Here is a 21,430-nt window from a genome sequence, read left to right as displayed (position 1 = left end):
TATTAAAAAACAGTTTAAAGCCACCTTCTACTGGTATTTTTAAAAGAATAACAATAATTTAATGTCAAAATGGGATCAATTGGACCAGGTTATCACATGCAAAAGTGATTATAGCCTGCATCATGCTGGTCTGATTTCCCTGTTAAAAAGTCTAAAGCTGGAATCCTCACCAGATGGAACAACTTAGGAGCTAGATCTTGAGGCCAAGTTCTTCACTGTGAATGATACTTGTTTTAGTAAACCAGCAAAGTGACCTTTCCATCTTCATGAATAAGCAATGGTTTACTTATTTATTACTCTGAAACTGAGAACTTCCCAGACCTTACTTGTATCACACAATGTCTTGCAAGAGTGTGACCTGTTCCTATACTTATTATTGATGATGTTACATGGATCCAGGAAGTTTCCTATCAAGTTACAGAAATTTCTTTAAAAGCTACTTCATCACTCTAACTGAGAAAGGGGGATGGACTTACGGAATTGCTGGAGTTAATTTATTCTAAACCAATCTTCCCAAACCTGGTGCTTTCTAAATGTGTTGGAGTACAATTCCCATCATACCCAGCCCACACAGAAGATCCTTTAATAGCAAAAGCTATCTTTAGATCTAATGTTGAATAAACTGTTGTGCCCAATAGGGCTACCATGTTTGGGCTGTAAAACCCCAGATAACCACTGGATAGCACCAAAGAGACACAGCACAATCTAACTCTTTGTTGTTATCTCCTGGTTGCCTGAGGTTGTGCAGTCCAATTCTGGTTTCTCTAGCTTCCAATACATACAGTATCTCCACAGAATGCACTGAAGAAGGAATGGATTTAGTAGATGTCAGGTTTGTGGAATCTAATTAGTGTTTTCACTAGAAACAGAGTCACCAACCAGAGTCAGATGTAATACATAGTTAGAATTAAAGAAGTTGAGTCTAGGACTTTGCTCTGAATACCAGAACTGCATAAACTCAGTTTTTCAGCCATCCCAAGTGTTCTTCCCGTCATATGATTTTCTGGTGTGTGGGAGGAGGAATAATTTTGTACAGGTTTTGTAATACAATTAAGAGGGGACACGGTGGCTCAGTGGTTAAAACGCTGAGTCAGAGGACCATTAAGGTTGGAAGGTCAGCAGTTCAAAACCCGAGAGCGTGAGCCGTGTGACGGAGTGAGCTCCCATCAATCTTGTCCCAGCTCCTGCTAACCTAGCAGTTCGAAAGCATGTAAATGCACGTAGACTTTGGTGGGAAACTAACAGGGACATGAAAGGAGCCCACTTGGGTGTCCCCCAGGCAATGGTGACATCACCGGCAAATTCTTTCAATACAGAAGTGCCTTGGTAGGTGCTTCTGACATGGAAAAAAAAATACAATTAAGAGTCAGAAATATTTGTTGATCTTCAGCCCACAATAATAAACCAAGAGGGTGACCTGGATAATTCTTTTATATTGCATTTACAAAAGAGGTTTGTTAAAGCTTGGATGAATCTTGTGAGAAGGAGTAAAAAAGAAATGAAAAGAAATCAAGTTCTATGACATTACTTGAATGGACTAAAGATTAAGATTGTTAAAAGTAAAAGGAAGGAATATAAAGTTGGTTTATTTGATCAAAGTTAAAATAGATATGTTGTTATTTCTGGCAACCCTTAATGGATTTTTGCTGACCCCAGGACTGAAATGACGATGCTTTATGGATTTGTTTATAGATAAGAGATAAGAGATGGGACATGGGATGAAGAGATCATTGACTGTAAATTAAGAGGAGGCAAAAAGTTACTAAAATAGTTTATACTTTTTGTGGTGAAGGTTAGAAGTCACTTCTTTATATATTTTTCTTTTTCTTTACTATATTTGCCCCTTTCCTTCCCTCCCTCCCTCTACTTTTTTCTTTTCCTTTGTACTTTTTCCTCTTTCTTTCTACTCTTCTTTATTTCTTTTAGTTTGTATTTGTTTTTATTAGTGCAATTATAATCTCTAATAAAATTATTTTTAAAAAATATGAGTATGGGACCATTCTACTATTCTAATAATTATTATTTTGAAAATTAATGTCTTTCCAGCTAGTTTCTCTAGATGCAAAGTTATGTTGCAATTCCTTTGTGTTTAGGAAACATTCTTCACAACAGTTTATCTTGACAGTATATAAGTGCAAGTTATGGTCCCATCATCCATTTGGTTAATCATTATTTAGAAATATTCTGTATCACTAAAATATGAATAAGTTATTTTTAGATTCCCTAGATGACTAGCATACAATATATTAAAAGCAGAGAATCCAAGAAGACATATTATCTCATTCTCTTATTGCTTCCTGAATTAACTAGCAAATAGTTATCTATGGCATAGTATGGCCAACATTCAATTTATTTCAGCCCTAATTCTTTGAGTCAGTTAAAAGATAGCAGTATGCAGCAAAGTTCTGCACACTTTGAAAATGATTCAGAAGAATTATGCCTGACCCCAGACAGCTTCCTTTGAGATGAGCAAAACCATTGCTTTCTTAACTAGCCCAATTTGTATATAAGCTTACAACAAAGACAAACCATTGCTAAGTCTTTAGCTTTTCATCTCTCTTCTTTCTCACATCTTCAGGTGTGAGAATATTAGAAGATTTCTTTTTTTTAAAGATTTTTATCCTGCCTTTTTTTATATATACAACTGGCAAACATACCAATACTCCTTCCTCCTATTTTTCCCCACAACAACCACCCTGTGAGGTGAGTTAGGCTGAGAGAGAGTGACTGGCCTAAAGTCACCAGCTGGTTTTTCATACCTAAGGCAGGACTAGAACTCTCAGTCTCCTGGTTTCTAGGCCAACACCTTAATCACTACACCAAACTGGCTCTAGATAGAAATACTACTTTTAATCTTAATCACAAATTCACTATGCTCATTTACTACAATCTAGACTTGATGTAGCTAGTGTTCTCCCATGAACAAAGACCACCATTCTAAATATAAAAATCCACATTTTTTAGCTTTTTATGTTATCTATTTATTAGATTTCTATCCTGCTTTTTGTTAGGAGCTTAAGGCACCATATGTTGTGGTTCTTCCTCCTCTTTTTCCCCCACAACAACCCCAGGAAGGAGGTTGGGCTGTGAATGACTAGCCCAAAGCTATTCATGGAACCTCCATGGCTGAGGGTGGACTAGGACCTCTCTGCCCCTAGTCCAACACCCTGACCATTATGACACACCAGCTTGCTAGCTATGCAGTAAAGCCAGTCTGCATCTCCCAGCCTGCTGGCAAAATCTGACAGAACTTTGAAAATGGCAGATAATAAAACATTTTGCTCCCTTCTCCTTTGGATCGTTGATGGACATCATCTTTAATCAAAACTTAAGCCTAAATCTTAAGCCTTAAATCACTGGACCAAGTACCCTTCCTCCATTTATTCTTGATTTTATCTTTATACAAACCCTCTACTGTACATGTTAGTGTTGAAAGCCAAATAAATAAATAGCTTGCATCTTTTATTGTAAACTATCAGAGAAATTATTAACAACAGTTCATGACAAGCCTATTTTCTTTAGTAAAAGCCATTTTCTGGCACCCCAAACTAGTCTGACATAGTGCTTCCTTTGCCAATATGCACTGTCTTAAGAAATAGTACAGGTAGTCCTCAACTTATGACCATTCATTTAGTGATCATTCAAAGTTATAATAGCACTGGAAAAAGTGATTTATGCCTAGTCCTTGCACCTACTACCGTCACGGCTTCTCCAAATCTGGTGTCCTTCTGGACAACTTTCCACACCCTCATTCAATCTGGAGATGATGGAAATTGACATTAAGACATCTGGGGACTATATAGGATTACAACCCGGCTTCCATAGAAGTTACTTTGTCCTGTTAAACTAAAATCAGTAGAAGAGGTTGGACCAATCTAATTTAGCACATATAAAGATAGATAGATAGATAGATAGATACTCCACATACCAAATTAATCTTGGTATTTATCCTTCATTTCACTTAAACCCAAAATCACTCTCTCTGCCAGATTTTCAGATCACCCTAAGCCAGCCATTTTGTCTGATTATCTTTACTGTCTTGATTACCAGTTGTTCCTTCCAACAGAAGAGAATATATGTAGCTCAAGGTTTTACTGTGGAGTCCTTGGTGCTCTCTGAGCTTGGTTATTTGCCTGCAGACATTTCCTTACCCTACTAGGTAACATCATCAGTGCCGTTACCTAGTTGGATAATGAAATGTCTCTAACTATCTTTTTTTACACCCACCCCCACCCCATGCTCCTGCATATATTTTTGGAAATGAAAGATAAGTATGTTCGGGCATTAAATCTGTCTGTCTGTCTGTCCATCGATCTGAAGCTGACATGCTGCAAAGCACAACTGCCAACCTCTACCATCACCTTCATTTCCAAAAACACCTTTCTGCCTCCATGAACCCCATAGGCTTGCTGGGTGGCTGCAGCAGAGTTATACTGTAATTTACAGGTGTGCCTGCCTGTTCAGAAAAAAAAGGCAAAGGTAAGCAGGTCACATAGGTAGAAGCCACAATGACATCATGGGTCAGGACATCATACTCCAACGAACCCAATTATGTACTTTGCATCACTCCTATCGTGATCCAACGGCATTCGGGACAGTTCACACTGTTGGCGCCAGAGGAAGAAATAAACAACCCACGTGACCTCTCAAGGCAGCCCCAGGGATGTGGGAGTTACCTCAGCCTTCCTCCACCTGTTCGTCACCCTCCACATGCCCATGCTGGCTTGGCAGTACGGAAACTGGCCTCTAAGCGCATCAGGAAAGTGGGTCAGACTAAGGAGAGAGAGAGATGGGACGCGGTGGCCCTCCAGAACTTACTGATCCGCCCGTTCGACCGCCGGGGAGGACCGCCGGCAGCGATTTCAGCATCATGGGACTCCATTCCCGGCTAGGGCTAGCAAACCCGGGAATCAAACTCCTGGTTACCACCAATAAAGGAAATGGCTCCTAGGCATCTATTGAGTCGCTCTGAGGAAGAGTGAGGTAAGGGAGCGGAGAGCTGACTTTTTCTCTGACTTCAGTTTCAGAGGGAGGTGGCTGATAAAATAAACGAGCGTCAACGGGAATACGAAGGCTTTCATGGCCGGCACAGCCAAGTGCGGGGGAGGAGGAGCGGCTGCTAAGTGCGAAACCCTCCGTCTCTCTCGATGCCAGGTGGCTGCCTTAAGGGGCCAAGTGTGTGGCGGGGGGGCGAGACTATTCCATTTTTCCCGGGGGCCGGGCGCTCATCCGTTGCGTGCCTGAATGAAAAGATTGGGAGCGAGGGGGAAGAGTGTCGTCTGGGATGCCTGGAAATCTAAAGAAGGGCGGCGGCGGGAGGAAATAGGGTGCACGCATTCTTTCCATTGATCCCGAGCAAAACAGCCACTGGGGATCGGGATTTTAGCTGGCCAGCCCGTATGAGCAGCCCCGGGGAAACCCTGCCGATCACAAGGTCATTAGGGATTCTCTGGTTTTGCAACACGCGTCCGGCATCCGATGGGTGGGCCGCGTGCCCAAGACCACGTGCAAAGGAGCGGACTTTGGCTGCCAGCCCTGATCGTGCTCGACCTGCCCTGCGAGAGGGCGAGGAAGAAGCAGCCCGCAGTTCTTGTCAGGTAAGGCTCCCTCTCGGTTCCGACGTAGGGAATAAGCGTAGGGATGGAGCATGTACGTGGCAGGTGCGTCTGAAAGAGAGCGGGCCTAGGATGCCACGCAGGCCGGCGGAGGAAAAGGGCTGGTAAGATAAGGTGTGTTGAATAGAGAAGCGTGCTAGGACGGCAACAGGTAACCTGTTGCTGACTGAACAAAACTTTTGGAAATCACAGCTTTTCATGCACGATTACGGAGGGGTGGGTAGGGAGAGGGGGAGATGATAATCTTTATTTCTCTGGTTAGGCCTTCCGAGAAAGAAATCTGCAGGGCTGCACGCGCAGGGTACATTTGCAGGGGAATGCATGTTAAAGATGCTGTTAGGTTTTAGTGAGATTTGTACAGATTTGCTAGGAAAATCTCGCTGGGCCAAAGCTTGTTCCCTATTAAGGTGAATGGGATATAACCGTAACTTGCAGACAGGTAGTAAATAGGACAATCACTTCAAACTGAGTTCCCCAACACACTTAATCCAGAACTAGGAGAGAGTGTGACAGAAAGAGATCAGTGGGAGGTGAAGCAAATATTTAATATCAACAGCAAATCTTATATTAAAGTTAGGATGGATGCAAGTTTTTTAAAGTTTGGATTGAGTAGAATACCTTTTGAGGTGGGATTAGTTTTAAACTCTGAATAGACTATAACTTTAAAAAATACTAATTTTTAATAGATCAATGATAAAAAGCATAATGTGATCTACTTTTTTCCATTATATAGCTTACAGTGCTATTTGAACTGAGTCCCTCCTTGTGGGGGGAGATGGTGATAAAAATTTGATAAATAAATAAACTGGACACACAACAGTGATTGACTTGTTTTTGGAGTCTGTCATTCAGCTTTCAATAGTCTTAATTTCCCCAAGTCATCAGCTACTGTATTTTGTAATCAGTTGCCACTTCCATGGAATTAATAGTTGTCATTTGAATGGGATTGTTGTCTGACCCTTTTATCTGCAAAATTTGTTCTGAACTTTTTTGTTTGGTGTGTGCATTTTGCCATTACAGTGCCTCCATATGGTTAAAAGTCAAGTGTAACACCTGACAACTAACATTATCTGAACTTTCCTTGTTTTATTAATGATAGTTGCTTAAAACCATTGGTCAATATTATCTAAAGTAATTGCAGTGCTCTAGTAGATATATTATGCCTTTGATGGCCTCTAATAAAGTTGTTCCATTAACTCTAAACTGGCTTCTGTAAGACTAAAAAGCCAAGTTCACGCAACATGTTACACTGTGAACTCCCTGGTTTTCACTTAGTGTTTGCAATTACTGTAGTCTGTAAACTGTAGCTTATTATGTTGTCTGAATCCGGCCAATTGTGATTTATTTAATGGTTAACTATGTATGATGTGTAAACCATTCATAATATGCAGATTGTTTGGCTAAATTACTTAATTTAGGGGCTTTCTCTGACAGGCCATGCTATCTGAATCATTCATGCTGCCTTAATTTCTACCTTGGATATCTGTAACTGATAAAGCATTCAGTTCTTGAGTTACAGGTGACCCAGTTCTTTAGTTAGTAATGTTTTGTTGACATCAGTTCAAACAAATGCACTTGAGAAAATGTTAGAATAGCTGACGTTGATTTTTGTAAACAATTTTGGGGTAGGGGACTAGTATTGGCTGAAACAGCCTTCCCCAATGTTGATGCCCTCCAGATGTGTAAACTTTAATTCCCAGTATTCTCAGCATTATCCAGGATGGCTTGGCTGATGTTGGGAACTGTAATTCACGTATTTGTAGGGTGTTGAATCTGGGGAAAGTTAAAAAAAACATTATGACATGTTTTGCAATTTACAAGCTTGAAAAAATAGATTGAAATAGGCACTGAGTCGGTAAGCAGAAGCTCACATGCATGTGATACAAGCAGATGATAGACCAGGAAACAACGGATGCTTGCAAAGTTGAGGGAAATAGAAACAAAGATTATAGGTGGATAGGATAAAACAGATCACTGTGACGTCTTTGAGGAGCTATAGATTATTACCAGGGGCAGAACACAATAACAGGTGCTTACCCATACAATTGCCAGGGATCAGATTTCACAGCACCCAATTAACAAGGGATAGAATTTGTTTTCATGATAATCCATTGATGGACACCCCAGTTAGAGAAAGGAAGGCAAAGGAACAAAATAAAAAGACTATCAAGCAGAATGCAAATTTGTTAATGTTATGGATAGTGTTGGGCTTCATGGTTTAATGACCATGGTCTAGACAACAGATTTCCTGATGTTTCTCTGGCAGCTGTGGCTGGCATCTTCAGAAACAGAATGGTCTGCTATGCAGACCACAGGCAACTGAGCAGGGACTGACTGGGCTCCTGTCTTTATAGCCAGGTGTCCTGGATTGTGATTGGCCTTTGGCTGAGCTGGTTTCTGATTGGTGCAGGTTGGTGAGGGCTGGTCAACGACCATAGTCACTAAACCCTGAACTCAACACTGTTCAACAGATACCGGCTGTGAAAGCCTGCACCAGCATATTGTTAATGGTATCTCAATGCCAACATTTTGGTTTTATTTCCAGGATTCATTGTTTAAGATGCTGCCCTTAACAGACAAAAGAGGCATTATATTTGACAGCTTTCCTGATCCTTCAGATACTTGGGAGATAATCAAAACAATTGGCAAAGGAACATATGGCAAAGTTTTCAAGGTGTTCAACAAGAAAAATGGGAACAAAGCAGCAGTCAAGATCTTGGATCCAATTCATGTAAGCTCCATTTTAAGTCAACAGCTAACTTAAACTGTTAACAATCTCAGACCAAGCAGTACACCTTATGATTTAGCATTATGATGTGTGAACCCATTAATGGAGTTTCACTCATTTGGGAGGTTCCTGTTCTTTCCTCTGATAGGAAAATGCTTGGTACACAGAGCTGAGAATATCTCTTTGCACACAGAAAATGATGAAATAATTACAAAAAGAAAAACAGCAATTACTGTATTTGTAGCAAAGAGGGAAAAAGTATTCAGCACCAGGCTGCAGCTGAATCGTGCTATGAAGTAGAGAAAGCTTCTTGTGTACATAACCGGGTCATAATAAGTCGTATTCACAAAAGAGGCAGTGGCTTGTATCCCACAGCCATCTGTACCTGGACACTTCAAAGTGGACTAGTGCTGTACTGTGCAATTCATGTGCATTCTGTAATATGTGCATGGGGAGATGCAGGTCAACATCAGTTAAAACAGGTGTACACACTGTTTTTGGGGCAAAGGGCTACACATGATCTTTGAGTGACATGCTGAGGGCTGACTTCCCAAAATAGATTGGGCCAGGACAAAGATATGGGCAAGAACAGGATGAAAGCTAAATTTAGTTTAAGGTAGAGTTAATAGGATTACTCTGCAGTCTATTTAATTACTTCCTCCTTAAAAATGATAGCCTGACAACAAATTTTGAAGAGGTGTGGCCAAGGCTTTAGCTGGGGCATATGGCCATAGGGTCTCAGACTATGAACTCTGGAGCAAATGGTACCGAATGGGTAGATTAAAAGGATTAGAAGCTATTGTTAATCCACCAAAAATATCCCTGATTTCTTGCTTTGTTGTATAGATGCTATATGTGTGTGGAACAATCATACAAGCATAGAATCTCATAAGTCAGAATTTAGCATCAAAGGCTTAGCTTTCTGTGAAACCTTCTTAAGTTTTATAAACAGCCTCCTTTAGTTCTATTTTCTGTAACTACCTTCATTACTTCTTCCAGTTATGTTGTGTCCTCTGTAAATCTTCCATAGTTATTTGATCACCATGAATACGGTGCCTTTGTTTTGTTCAAGTTCATCTGCTTGCAGAAATTACCTGCTTCCTTTTATTTAAATTGAAGGGCCTGTGAGTAGCTGCAGGGGGAGCCATTGCAATAAGCAAACAAACAAAAAAATGCTTTAAGCAATTCCATGTTTCTTTGGGAATCTAAGGCTGGGAAGACTTGACAAGTGAAAAGACTACTCAAGGTCATGTGCTCCAAAATCCATATTAGGGCAATATCTTTGCTAACCCAAGATCTCAAATAGTGTGCAAGAATTCTTCATTGGTAAAGTGATTGAGAAAGAAAGGAAGGTGGGAAGGAGAAGAAAAAACTAGAGTTTGATGCAGTTGACATTTATTTACAGTTTTGAGATGGAATTATGAATAAGGCATCGCACTAGGGTCTCTCAGAGGGTTATGGATTCAGGTCTCGCCTAAGATTCTCCCAAAGCCTGCTGCAATGAATAATTAATCCTTTGGTTTTGAAAACATAACTTCAGGTTGCTATATTAAACACTTTTTATTTTCACGCTATTGAGTCTTGAAGTTGCATTTCTGGTGAAGATTTCCCTACCTGATGGTGGCAGGACTGGGAAAAGAACTTTTTCTGGATCTTGCCTTTTTTTCTTGGATTACTTTGTTCTCATTTTATGTACAGCATAAAACAGGTAGTTTTCATAAAGGAACAACATCTTTGACTTGCTCTTTTTTTTTTAACTTCCAATATGTGACGCTAGGAGATTGATGAGGAGATTGAAACTGAATACAAGATTTTGAAAGCACTTTCTGATCATCCAAATGTAGTCAAATTCTATGGACTGTACTACAGAAAGGATGTCAAGGAAGGAGACCAACTCTGGCTGGTTCTGGAGGTAGGAATTTTTTCCTAGGGGTTGGGTTCTTCTCCTTTCAGTCTCTACCAGAGATATACATGCTCTCCTTAAGTTACAGTGAGCAAAATGTGAAAGCGTAAGAGATACCACATTGCTATTTTTTGCATTTCTTGCTACAGCAACAACCAGATAACTAAGGAAGGCCCACAGTCAGAACTGTAACTGAACTCTCTACTCTGATTTCCAGAAACTAGCATCTGAGGGCAGGTTCCAATACCACAGGTCATATATAGCCACCATGATTAGTAGCCTTTGTCTCCATGAACTGTATATCTCCTATATAAAGAGCAGGAAATTTTGTCTGCATCGCCCCTGAACTTCCACACCCACCCCAATGTTTCCTCCTCTCGTTCCGTAGGTCTGCAATTTCAGGACAGGGACAGTGACAAATGCTGGATTCTAAAGCCCTTTCCAGCCACAAGCCTTTTGCAGATGTGGGATTGGCACTGTGTTCCGCTGTCCAAGTGATATCATAGGCCTTGTATAACTCTTTGCAAACTAAGTGGATTAATTTTGGCCCAGCTGTTGCTCCAGAGAGTTTTGCAGTGAAAATAAATAAAGATGATACAGCACGAGGGTGTTTGAGAGGGGTGGTTGGCAAAAACTGTGGCTGTGCAGAAATATCTTAAATGATGTTGAGCCACAGATTTTTATCTCTTAAAACTTTGAATTGCACCCTCTTTTATGTAGGGATGCCATTTTAGATACAATGACACACTTCTCCTGAATGTTAGCAATAGAGGAGTGATATATAATGACTTATTCTTTGTAATGACTAGTTGAAATATTGGTTTCTGAATTCTTCCTTGTAGACTCATTTGAAGTTAATAATGCTAAGCACATAGTGCTAATCCCGAAGAATAATGATCCTAGAGGATTATTGTGATCCAGTTGGCAGCAGTGTTTGTTCACTTAAAGCTTAGAAATGTTACTAAATTATATTATTTGACTTTGATCTTTACAAAGTTAACATCATGCACTTGCATTTCATTTACATTTCATTCCTGAGGGGAAAGATGTAAATATTTACATTTAACTGCAGTTTCCTCACTAGGCTTGGCCTTTATCAGTTGTGAGCTTTGTTTTATTGAAATCGACAAAGCAACTCTTCCATGAAGAATTAACAGTAGACTACTTTTGAATAGTCTTTGGCGTAGGAAGTCATATTAATATTTGCCTGGATGAAATTTCTCTTCCAATCTCACAAAGCAGTTCAAAGCCATCAAAGTATTGCAGGTTGCTAGAGCACATGGTTGTAGAGGAAAATTGGTTGCAAAGGAAAAAAATATAATTTATATTATCATATAAATATTAATATGAAATGGTTAATGGCAATGTTTTGTTTGTGGAATTTATTTATTTATATGTATTGGATTCAGTACTCTCAGTCTCCTCAGTACATTACATTATGTCTAAAGGTAGATAATCTTTTTTTTTCTACTTGCATATGATGGGATATGTTAAGTTGTTACATTCTGGCTCTATGTAGGAATGACCAGAGACACCTGCTATACACTCCCTTAAGGATATTTAGCTTGCCAATGATCTTAAGAAAGAATTCTTGGGGGGTGATAATGATTCTAATGTGCCTTACTCTTTATTTTCTACAAAACTTTCAGAGCTTTAGAAATTATGAATTCTGCTTTCCAGAATCTCTTCTTACCTAGCTTGGCAGACCCAAGAACCCCACCCAGGTTAAGAAGGCTTTGGAAAGGAAGTATCTAATAGAACGTCTGCTTTCCAAGATTTTATTCACTCCCTACAGTTTCCTGATTGTCTTGACAAAGAATCATTGGGAAAGCCTGCACTGCAGATTGCATGGAAAGATAGCCTGGGACCATGGGCAGACCAGAGACTGTTCATACAGTAGTTTTTGTTAAGTTGGAACTGAAAACTAATCACTTGGTTATAGAAATAAAAGGTGGGAAGAGTTATTTGAGAGAGAAATCCTTAATCTATATGTCTCCCATGTTGCATGCTGAGTACATGATGATCCCGGTCTTACTTTGAGCAAGTCAGATCAAGCAGTCACCACATGAGAAACTAGGTATTTTCAGGCTACCTTTTTTTATTACTGATGTGCTACTTGGTACAGTATTAGCAGTAACCAAGCTAGGTATTTATTCTGCTCTGAATTGTTCTAAAACTGCTTTTGCAATTAACAGACTCAAGTGAAATTGTAGTAGAGAAAATAAATCTAACAAACAAAATGGAGACTGGCCAGCCAATCAGATCCCTAGAATTTCCCACCTTGTAACCTTCAACTTCTATAAACATCTTTGCTTTTCCATTGTTTGGGTCCCTCTGTGGTGTTGGAGGAAAATTCTGAGAGTGCCTTGGACTGCAAGAAGATCAAACCAGTCCATCCTCCAGGAAATAAAGCCAGACTGCTCACTTGAGGGAATGATATTAAAGGCAAAACTGAAATACTTTGGCCACATAATGAGAAGACAGGACACCCTGGAGAAGATGCTGATGCTAGGGAGAGTGGAAGGCAAAAGGAAGAGGGGCCGACCAAGGACAAGATGGATGGATGACATTCTAGAGGTGACGGATTCGACCTTTGGGGGAGCTGGGGGTGGCAACAACCAAGAGGAAGCTCTGGCGTGGGCTGGTCCATGAAGTCACAAAGAGTCAGAAGCAACTGGACGAATAAACAACAAAATCTTGGTTGCAGTAAAGCTTGGTTCTTCTCAGTGTTGTACTTTTTCAGACTGAATCCACAACAGACAGTGCTGTAGAATACTTTTATTTAAAATCAAAGGCATCATCGCTTCTTCTCTAAAAGCTTGCCAGCATTTTCATTTCATTTTTGCCTAAATACGTTTGGTTTTCTTGCAGATGTCCTTCCTTGCACTAATCTGTTATTCTATCACCTGTGTGAAAAACAAGTAAATAACAGTGTAGACAAAAGCAAGTGATTTGAAACCACTTCATCATGATGGCAAAATGGTTCACTATGGAACTATTACTGTCCATATTTCAATAGGAGTAAAAATGGAACAGCTTTATTTTGGCAATGAGTTCTAATTATCCTTCATAATATATTGTCTTTGAAAAGAAGCTATATATTAGAAATAAATGTCGAAATCAATGAGACCTTTTTCCTACATTTTGACCAGGGTATTTTTCCATGCAGTCCTTATAATTGCTGTTTCAATCCAATTCTACTTTTTTCAATCCAATACATTTCAATCCTGATTTAGCCATTTCTAATAATTGGAGAAATAATATATTTTCCTTACCTTCCAATTAAAGTAATCCTGCTCTTTAAAATAATGTCCTTTTGCTCTCTGCAAGATCAGAGATTTTGTGACTATCAGTAGGCTTTAGAACACTACAGTCTGGTAAATACTTGTGATTTTCTATGGGAAATTATATATTCAAGTGCCTTGCTTGAGTAGGTCGAGGGCATAAATTATGGTCTACCCTAGAGTACAGAACAAAGGATAATTTTCTTAAGCTTCCACCGTTATGTAGGAAAGGAAAAGCCAGGTGGAACATTAAGTATGGGTTCTCCATAACAACTATACTACTTTCAGATGAGATTGCAGTGGCTCCTAATATATTGTCATCCAGTACATTCGGAAATGTTCCAGATACAGATTAATAGGAATATTACTGTGAGGAATTTTTTTTCCTGGATAAGGACAAGAGCATCAGGGAAGTTTGATTTTGCTCAGTTTCTCCATTCTCCAACTTTGTATTCATTCTGCCCCATTTCTGCAGCAGTTTATGAATTTTTGTGGAAGTCTGAAAGCAAATTCTCACACAAATGGATCTACTTTTTCTTGGACATTTCTCTAAATATTAGGTTTAATTATACTTTTTCTAACAGGTGCACTTTGATACCTTACTCACCAAGTGATGTGTGGGTGGAGGTTATTATATTTTGATTTGCAAACGGCATGTGTAAATGTTGACCTGTAAGTGCATCCAGGTTTGCCTATAATCGGGATGCATTCTCTCTTTTAGTTTGAGGAACAGCATATCGGAGTTGGGAGTGGAGCTTGGTTTACTTTCCAAGGCTGGAGCTAGAGTTAGACTATCCATTCAGGCTACACCTCAGTCTTTCTATCATATTCACCTTTACAGCCATTCTTTCTCACTCCAAGTACCACCACAGAGAAAGCTGCCCAGGATCGGAAAAAATTCTTACTTTCTAGCAGCTGTTCCAAGATGAGACCCATTCTTTGCTTCATACTGAGAATCAGTTTGAAACAGCAGGGCCGGGGTGCGGTGGGGGTGGCCCCTTCAAAATGCCTACCTGCTGTTCTCTAAAAGGGTCTCCCTTGGCCCACAGGAGGTATGTTTAATATTTAATCTGATCAGTGATGTCATGTTCAAAAAGAATTCTAACCTTACCAGAAATCTTCTGACACTGTTCCAGCCATTCTGGAAGTTTCCCTAGTTTGAAAGACCCCTAATTGGAACTCAATATAGTTCTGGAATATAGGTAGTCCTCACGTAACAACTGCCCTGTTTAGTGACCATTCAAAGTTATGATGGTGCTGAAAAAGTAACTTTACAACCAGTCCTTGCATTTATAACCGTCACAGCTCCCCATGGTCTCGTGATTGAAATTCGGGCGCTTTGCAACTGGTGGGCGTTTATGACCATTGTAGCATTCTGTAGTCACATGATCACCATTTGCACATTTCACAGCTGGCTTCCAAAAGAGTCACTTGAGAAGCCAGCAATAAAATCACAAGTTGCGATCACATGATGTCTTGTTTACTGACCAAGGTGATTCACTTAACAACCACGGTAGAAGTGATGTCATAAGTCTGGCACAGTCACATTGTGTTTCACTTAGCAACAGAGATACCGGTCCCAATTATGGTTGTTAAGCAAGGACCACCTATAGTCAAAACAATATAATGCTTCCAGTAAAATCAGAGCAACTGATTTGTTCTGGAATTTGTTTTGAATTCAGAACAACTGTTTTTAGCTGAAAATGTTTTGCACACATCTGCAGAAATGCATTAGTTTTCCATCACCTGGAAAACTGGTAGGGAACTCATGTGGTTTATATCTGTTCCTTGTATCTGGGATAAAAGAGTAGAAAGTGCAAATTCAGTAAGTTTTCATTATACAGTAAACTAAGTTCTGTTTTTTTCCTATCCCTTCTTCGGAATTGGGCTGCATTATAAATTAAGATAAGCTTAAGCTATTGTTTTAAAAAAAACTCAGTTCACTTGCTTCTCTATTAATTCATCACAGAGTTGTGTTAGACAGGAAAAGAAGATAGGTAAGACATAGGTGATCCTTCAGTCCAATAGCTTTCTTGATGACAGAGGGATAGAAAAAGAGAAACAGGTACTTAAGGCTGCCAACAGGATGTCATTTATTGAATATAACATTTCACATTAAGGTTGTGTGAGATATGCTGATGAAGTATTCCTGAACCTGGTTTATAGGTGATTTTGATGTTTTTTCAAGCCTTCCTGAACAGCAGATCAACCACTGCAAGCCCCCAAATTCTCCAGTTTCCAGAAGGATAGCCATGATAATTTTTTGCAGGAAACTTGAACCTAGTGGCATTTTAAGTTATGGCATAATCTTTCTTGGATGACTTAGTCTTTCATCAGATAAGAAAATAATCCTGAGAAAAGTTATAAATACACTCAGCTGTTGTGGGGCAGAAGAGAAAGAAGGGAAATGGAGAATAATGAAAGGAGAGATGAGAGATGATTGCCAATAGTGACCATAAACAAAGCAACAGTTAGATGTGACACAAACATGCTTCCATGTGAATGGAAGTAGTGATAAGAAACCCTGGGCTCTGCTTAATATATGGGAAATGAGATCAGATCTGATGAATTCTATCTCAAGAGTTTCCCAGTGAAATCAGTCTTTAAAATTTTCATTCCCAAGGATGGGACATTGAGAATGCCTTGGGGCATTGAAATGCCCACCCACTGTTTTAGATGTTGCCGTTTCTGGTATCAGATATATGTCCCTTTTGCCTTTTGACCAGTTTGTCCAGTATAAATTGTGGTGGGTCATTGGTGATAGACAATTATATATGCCAGCATGGAACATGAGCAAATATATTTTTCTGTGATGTTATAGTAAAATCATAAGGTCCTGGGAAAATATTCCCCAAACAGGTAGGGAGCCATGTTTGACCTCCTGATCTGTTGAGTAAGAATGAACTTATTTTTTCCATGCCTTGCCTATCTTTGTTGTACTCACCATCCCTGACATTCCAATTTCCTTTTGCCTTATTGTGACTGTGCTAAACATACAGAAGTGGAGAGCAGACCTTTTTCTTCCACCCTGCTATACACACAGCACCACATAAAGGAATAGGGAAGGTATAATTTTTCCCAATGGAACACAGTAACATTTTGGCAGTGTCTAGCTTTCTGTAAAAATAAGTAAACAATATAGTTCTTGAAACTCAGGCAGGTTTTGGGGGGAGAATATAAACTTTTTGTATAACTGAGTTCTAAGTTGTGAAGGGTTTGTAGACCCTAATGAGGTGTTTATGTTTGCCTGGGAGTGGCCCCAAAAGCCACGTGAAAGTCATAATCCCAGTAAAATTGCCCTTGAAAAACAGTTTGGCTTTATCATTCTTAGTTGCAGAAGCCTTCAAACAACTCTTTGAAACTTGCCCCACAGAGAGGTTGTTGGAACAAGATCTTAAACAAGATATCTTTAAAGTATATCAGTGGTACGCCAAGTTGGTTATACAGGTCAGTTTCAAATTCAGCTAATGCTTTTGTCTCAAGAAACAAACCTTACGTTTGTTTGACTCATAGACAGGCAACATTTGGGGGGCCTGTTGGCAAATCTGGAATTTTGAAAGCATACAGGTAGTCCTTGTTTTGCAACTGCCTCGTTTAGCGACCATTTGCAGTTAGGACAGTAATGAAAAAGTAACTTTGAGACCAATCCTGGCATTTACAACCTAACCTTTCACTTAGCAACTGCTTTGCTTAATGACCAAGTTGCTGGTCCCAATTATGGTCATTAAATGAGGACTACCTGTACTTTCACCACATGGGTGCCTGCAGTTTGCCTGATCTCAAATGGGCTCTCATGATGGGTGTGACCAGTGGAAAACTTGGTGAGTTCTTCCTGCCACCCCTTTCTAGAGTGGATGCTCTCTCTAAGTCACTGCCACTTCTCTTTTTCCAGACACTGTTGCTCACCGTCAAAAACTGCCTCTGGGTCTTACCTAGGACCCAGGGGCATTTTTGCAAATATAGATGATGCTAAAGAGTTGGTGCTTTATTTTACAATTAAGCCCACAGCATGCTGTCAACTTTGATGGCTACCAGCCTAAAAAGATTAACTCAGTCTTTCACAACCTTGGCAACTTTAAGAGGCGTGGACTTCAACTCCCAGGATTCCCTAGCCAGTTTGCTGGCTAGGGAATCCTGGGAGTTGAAGTCCACGCCTCTTAAAGTTGCTGGGTAGGGAATTCTGGGAGTTGAAATCCACATCTCTTAAAGTTGCCAAGGTTGAGAAACACTGGATTAACTAGACCAGGGGAGTCAATTTACTCCCTCAAGCCATGCTGGTGCTAAATTAGTGGAATTTACTGATTCTTTTCCTTTTCCTTTCCTCCTCAGTTGTTCTTCTTTGGGGGAAGGGGGTGTCCTTGCCCAATGGTTGTAAGTTTGTAAGTTCCTGTGTACTCTTTTTGGCCCACTGGGGAGAAGACCAGAATGGGAATGCTTTTAATCTTTAACTGCAGAGATAGCCATAGTGGAAGAAACACCAACATAATTAGTACAAATAGAAACATGGAGAAAAATTAAAGCAGAGAGGCCATTTTGTCCGTGAGTTTTTCAGAGGGCTGGGAAGGAAAAAAACAAAGATAATATATGCACCAATTAGTGGTAAGTGTGTGAATAAATGGATTTCCTACTCACCCGTCCCCAGCTTGAATCCTAATAATCTCTTTTTAGCATTGTCCATTCTCTTGCAGGAAGTCCAGTTTGGTAAAAAAATAAATAAATGCAGCTTGTTCGCTTAAAATGAATTTTTTTTTTCTACCCGTTGCTACTCTGGCCTGCTTTTTCAAAAGTATTTTTTTTTATCTTACCTGACAAACTGCTGTTTCAGGATTTGCTTTTCTGAAACAAGAAAAAATAAAGCTGCATTATTTTATGCACTTCAGCATATGCTTATGCGGAAGGAATTTTCTTTGCAATAATAAATGTGAAGAAAATACTAGGTTTATGAATGATATTGGTTTAACAATCTTGTTGGAGGGCCAACTAACAAACAACTTGCACGGTAAAGATAAAAAATAAAGCCCAGATCAACTTTAAAGGATTAGGCTAATAGTTTTCTTCCAATTAAACAACCTGGAAGAAGTATAGGAAGTCCTCGCTTAACTGCAATAATTGGGACTGGCAACTCGGTCACTAAGCAATGAGGTCATAAAGCATGACATCACGTGACTGCACCGACTTACAAGGGCAGCTCCAGTTGCTGTTATTAGGCAAATCCTGCACAGTTGTTAGGCGTGATGCCATGTGATTGCTATTTGCAACCTCAGGCGGGCTTCCCCATTGACTTTGCTTGTTGGAAGCCAGCAGTGAAGGTCACAAATGGCAATCATGTGACTGCAGAACACAGTGACTGTCATAATTGCAAGCTGGATGCCAAGCACCCGAGTCGCAGTCACGTGACTGGGGGGATGCTACAACAGTCACAACTCCATTGTGCTCCATTCTTTTAATGCTCTGGTTCATTTAGGTGCTCTTGTAAGTTTCAAAACAGAATTAGATAATAGTCTGGGCATCCGCATTAACTCCTAGTTCAAATCTATGTGTTGGCTAGTCTTAATCCTTTACTTCTGGTAGATCACTAAACTGAGCTTGATAAGAACTTAACAAATGAGAACACCCCCCTCCCCCCCCAAATGATCAAGCAATGAATTTGGAAGATGGAGCTACAAAGAAATTGAAGCTTAGCCTCTAGATTCCTTCTGTAGAGACTATGAAAAGTAATTTTACTCCAGCATTTTGCCTTATCAACAACTCACATTTCAAGCACTGGTGGGATTTCTGAATGGCCCAGTTTAATGCACTGCCTTCAGGTCCATAAAAAATATTCCCTCCTTCCAAACAATTTGCCTTGTGATCATAATAAAGTTAAATCTTTGTGTTATCTCCTGTTGCCTTTTTTATAGGGACTCTAATGCCCCAATTATAACCCTATTATAAGGGCTCTCCCAGTAGGAATTTCATATTAACAGCACAGTCAAGTTCTCGGCTGTCCATTGTACTACATACTGTCTGCTCTAGGAGTGCTGAGTAATTTTAAGTGGCTTTTCAGCTGTCTTGTTGATGTAAATACTTGTTGAATTATTTATTCTTTCTATGTAGTGATGTGTCTAACCATTACTGCTGATCAAATGAGAATAGTTGAGGGATTTAGAGATACATTTTTCCCCTGTTTCCTTTTTATTATAGTTATGCAGTGGAGGATCCGTAACTGACCTTGTGAAGGGCTTTTTGAAGAGAGGAGAAAGAATGAGTGAACTTACCATTGCTTATATTTTACACGAAGCTCTGACGGTAAGTAGAAAAAAACTTAAATTCAGATGGTGTCTCTACTGGCATCCATTGATTTAACGTGATAAAAGTTCCTTAAACTATGTATTAAATTGTGAGTGTGGTTTACTTTTGCCTCTTAATATAGTTGCTGCGAATAATATATAATAATAATATATATAATAATAACCGCCCAGGGTACCCTGAGTGGGGGAAATGGGTGGTAATAAAAATATGACAAATAAATAAATATGTGAACAGAAGCTGCCTTTGGGCTGGGAATGGCATATAAGATGGACCCAGCCTACACCCAGGGCTGTACATCTGTAGCCCTGGCTTTAAGCTCGAAAAACAAGCAGGTGGCTGGGTTTCTCCTTTCCCTGCTGAACAACTGCTGTTTACTGGTTTACCAGTACTAAACATATTTAACAAGGTTGCGTATATCTCTATTGGATCAAGCTTTTTTTTCTTTTTCTTTCTTTTTCTTTTTTTAAGTTAGGTGGGAAATTATGTATTTTTATGTACAGTGCTTTATAGCCCCATGATTTTATCAGTCTAAGCATTTGTTTTTCCTAAATAAATTTTCTCTTAAAGCCAGCTCAGTAATATTTGTTACATAAGTAATTGCAGTGCCCATGGGCTTTGTTAAGTAAAACACAATACTTACTGAAACAGCTGCCCATTCTACTCCAGTGTTTGCTTGCATCTATTGCTCCCACTGAAGCTGTGACTAGAAATTTCATGGCAAGTTTCTTCTTCATTCCGATTTTTAAAACTACACATTATTACATCAGATCATAGAATCGCTTGGTAAGGTTGTAAGTTCTTTTGTTTGGGGAACTTTATTATTTTTTAATTCATTAATGATTTTTTAAATCATGAATGTTGTAAGTATCCTGTACATAATAGTGATAACTGCCAAGGTGTGGTATATGTAGAAAACATGTAGCTTTCAAGAACTTACTGTTGATGGCCAATAATGAGGGATGTGTTTCTGTAACATCTGGAAGACCAGACGTTCCATATTCTAAGAAGAATAGAAAGCTGAACTAATTTGGAAACGTTCTCTCCTAAATAAGCTTACTAATATTTTGCCCATTCCATCTTTTGTAGACAGCAGGTTAATTGCTTAACAGAAACTTGTTTTTCAGGGACTTCAGCATTTGCATGAAAACAAGACTATTCACCGTGATGTCAAAGGAAATAATATCCTCTTGACCACTGAAGGAGGTGTTAAACTTGTGGATTTTGGTAAGTTATGGTTCTTTATAGCTTGAAGTGTCATTATCTTTTGACTTGTACTGAGTCAGCATATTCCTGTACAGGTGGTCCTTGGATTATGATCACTCGTTCAGCAACTGTCCAAACTTGCAACAGTGCTGAATGAGGGGGACTTAACAATTAGTTCTGGCTGTCACAGTGACCCTGCGGTCATGTGATCATGATTTACAATGTTCTCTGCCAGCTTCCCGCAAGCAAAGTCAGTGGGGAAGCTGGCAGAAAGTCGGAAGTCGTGACCATGTGAGGTCCTCGCTTAATGACCCATGCTTAATGGCCCGAACTGGGACTGCCAGAACTGCTGTTTACAAATTCATGCTGTGTATCCTTAAATTTGTATGTTCAAAATTGCGTACTA

The 21,430-nt window shown here is 39.6% G+C and overlaps 1 protein-coding gene across 1 annotated transcript in view; it reads left to right on the top strand.

Annotated features, from left to right (window-relative positions):
- The first annotated feature begins 8,175 nt into the window (after nucleotides 1-8,175).
- MYO3A (myosin IIIA) overlaps nucleotides 8,176-21,430 on the top strand; it is a 103,610-nt gene continuing 90,355 nt past the window's right edge. Inside the window, exons 1-4 of the mRNA XM_063301919.1 lie at nucleotides 8,176-8,346; nucleotides 10,121-10,255; nucleotides 19,714-19,818; nucleotides 20,946-21,045. Of these exons, the coding sequence (XP_063157989.1) occupies nucleotides 8,176-8,346; nucleotides 10,121-10,255; nucleotides 19,714-19,818; nucleotides 20,946-21,045 (511 nt within the window). The remainder of the gene's footprint in view (nucleotides 8,347-10,120; nucleotides 10,256-19,713; nucleotides 19,819-20,945; nucleotides 21,046-21,430) is intronic.

Source organism: Candoia aspera, chromosome 4 (assembly GCF_035149785.1).
Source record: "Candoia aspera isolate rCanAsp1 chromosome 4, rCanAsp1.hap2, whole genome shotgun sequence".
Lineage (NCBI taxonomy): Eukaryota > Metazoa > Chordata > Lepidosauria > Squamata > Boidae > Candoia > Candoia aspera.
This window is presented reverse-complemented; position numbering and strand designations above follow the sequence as displayed.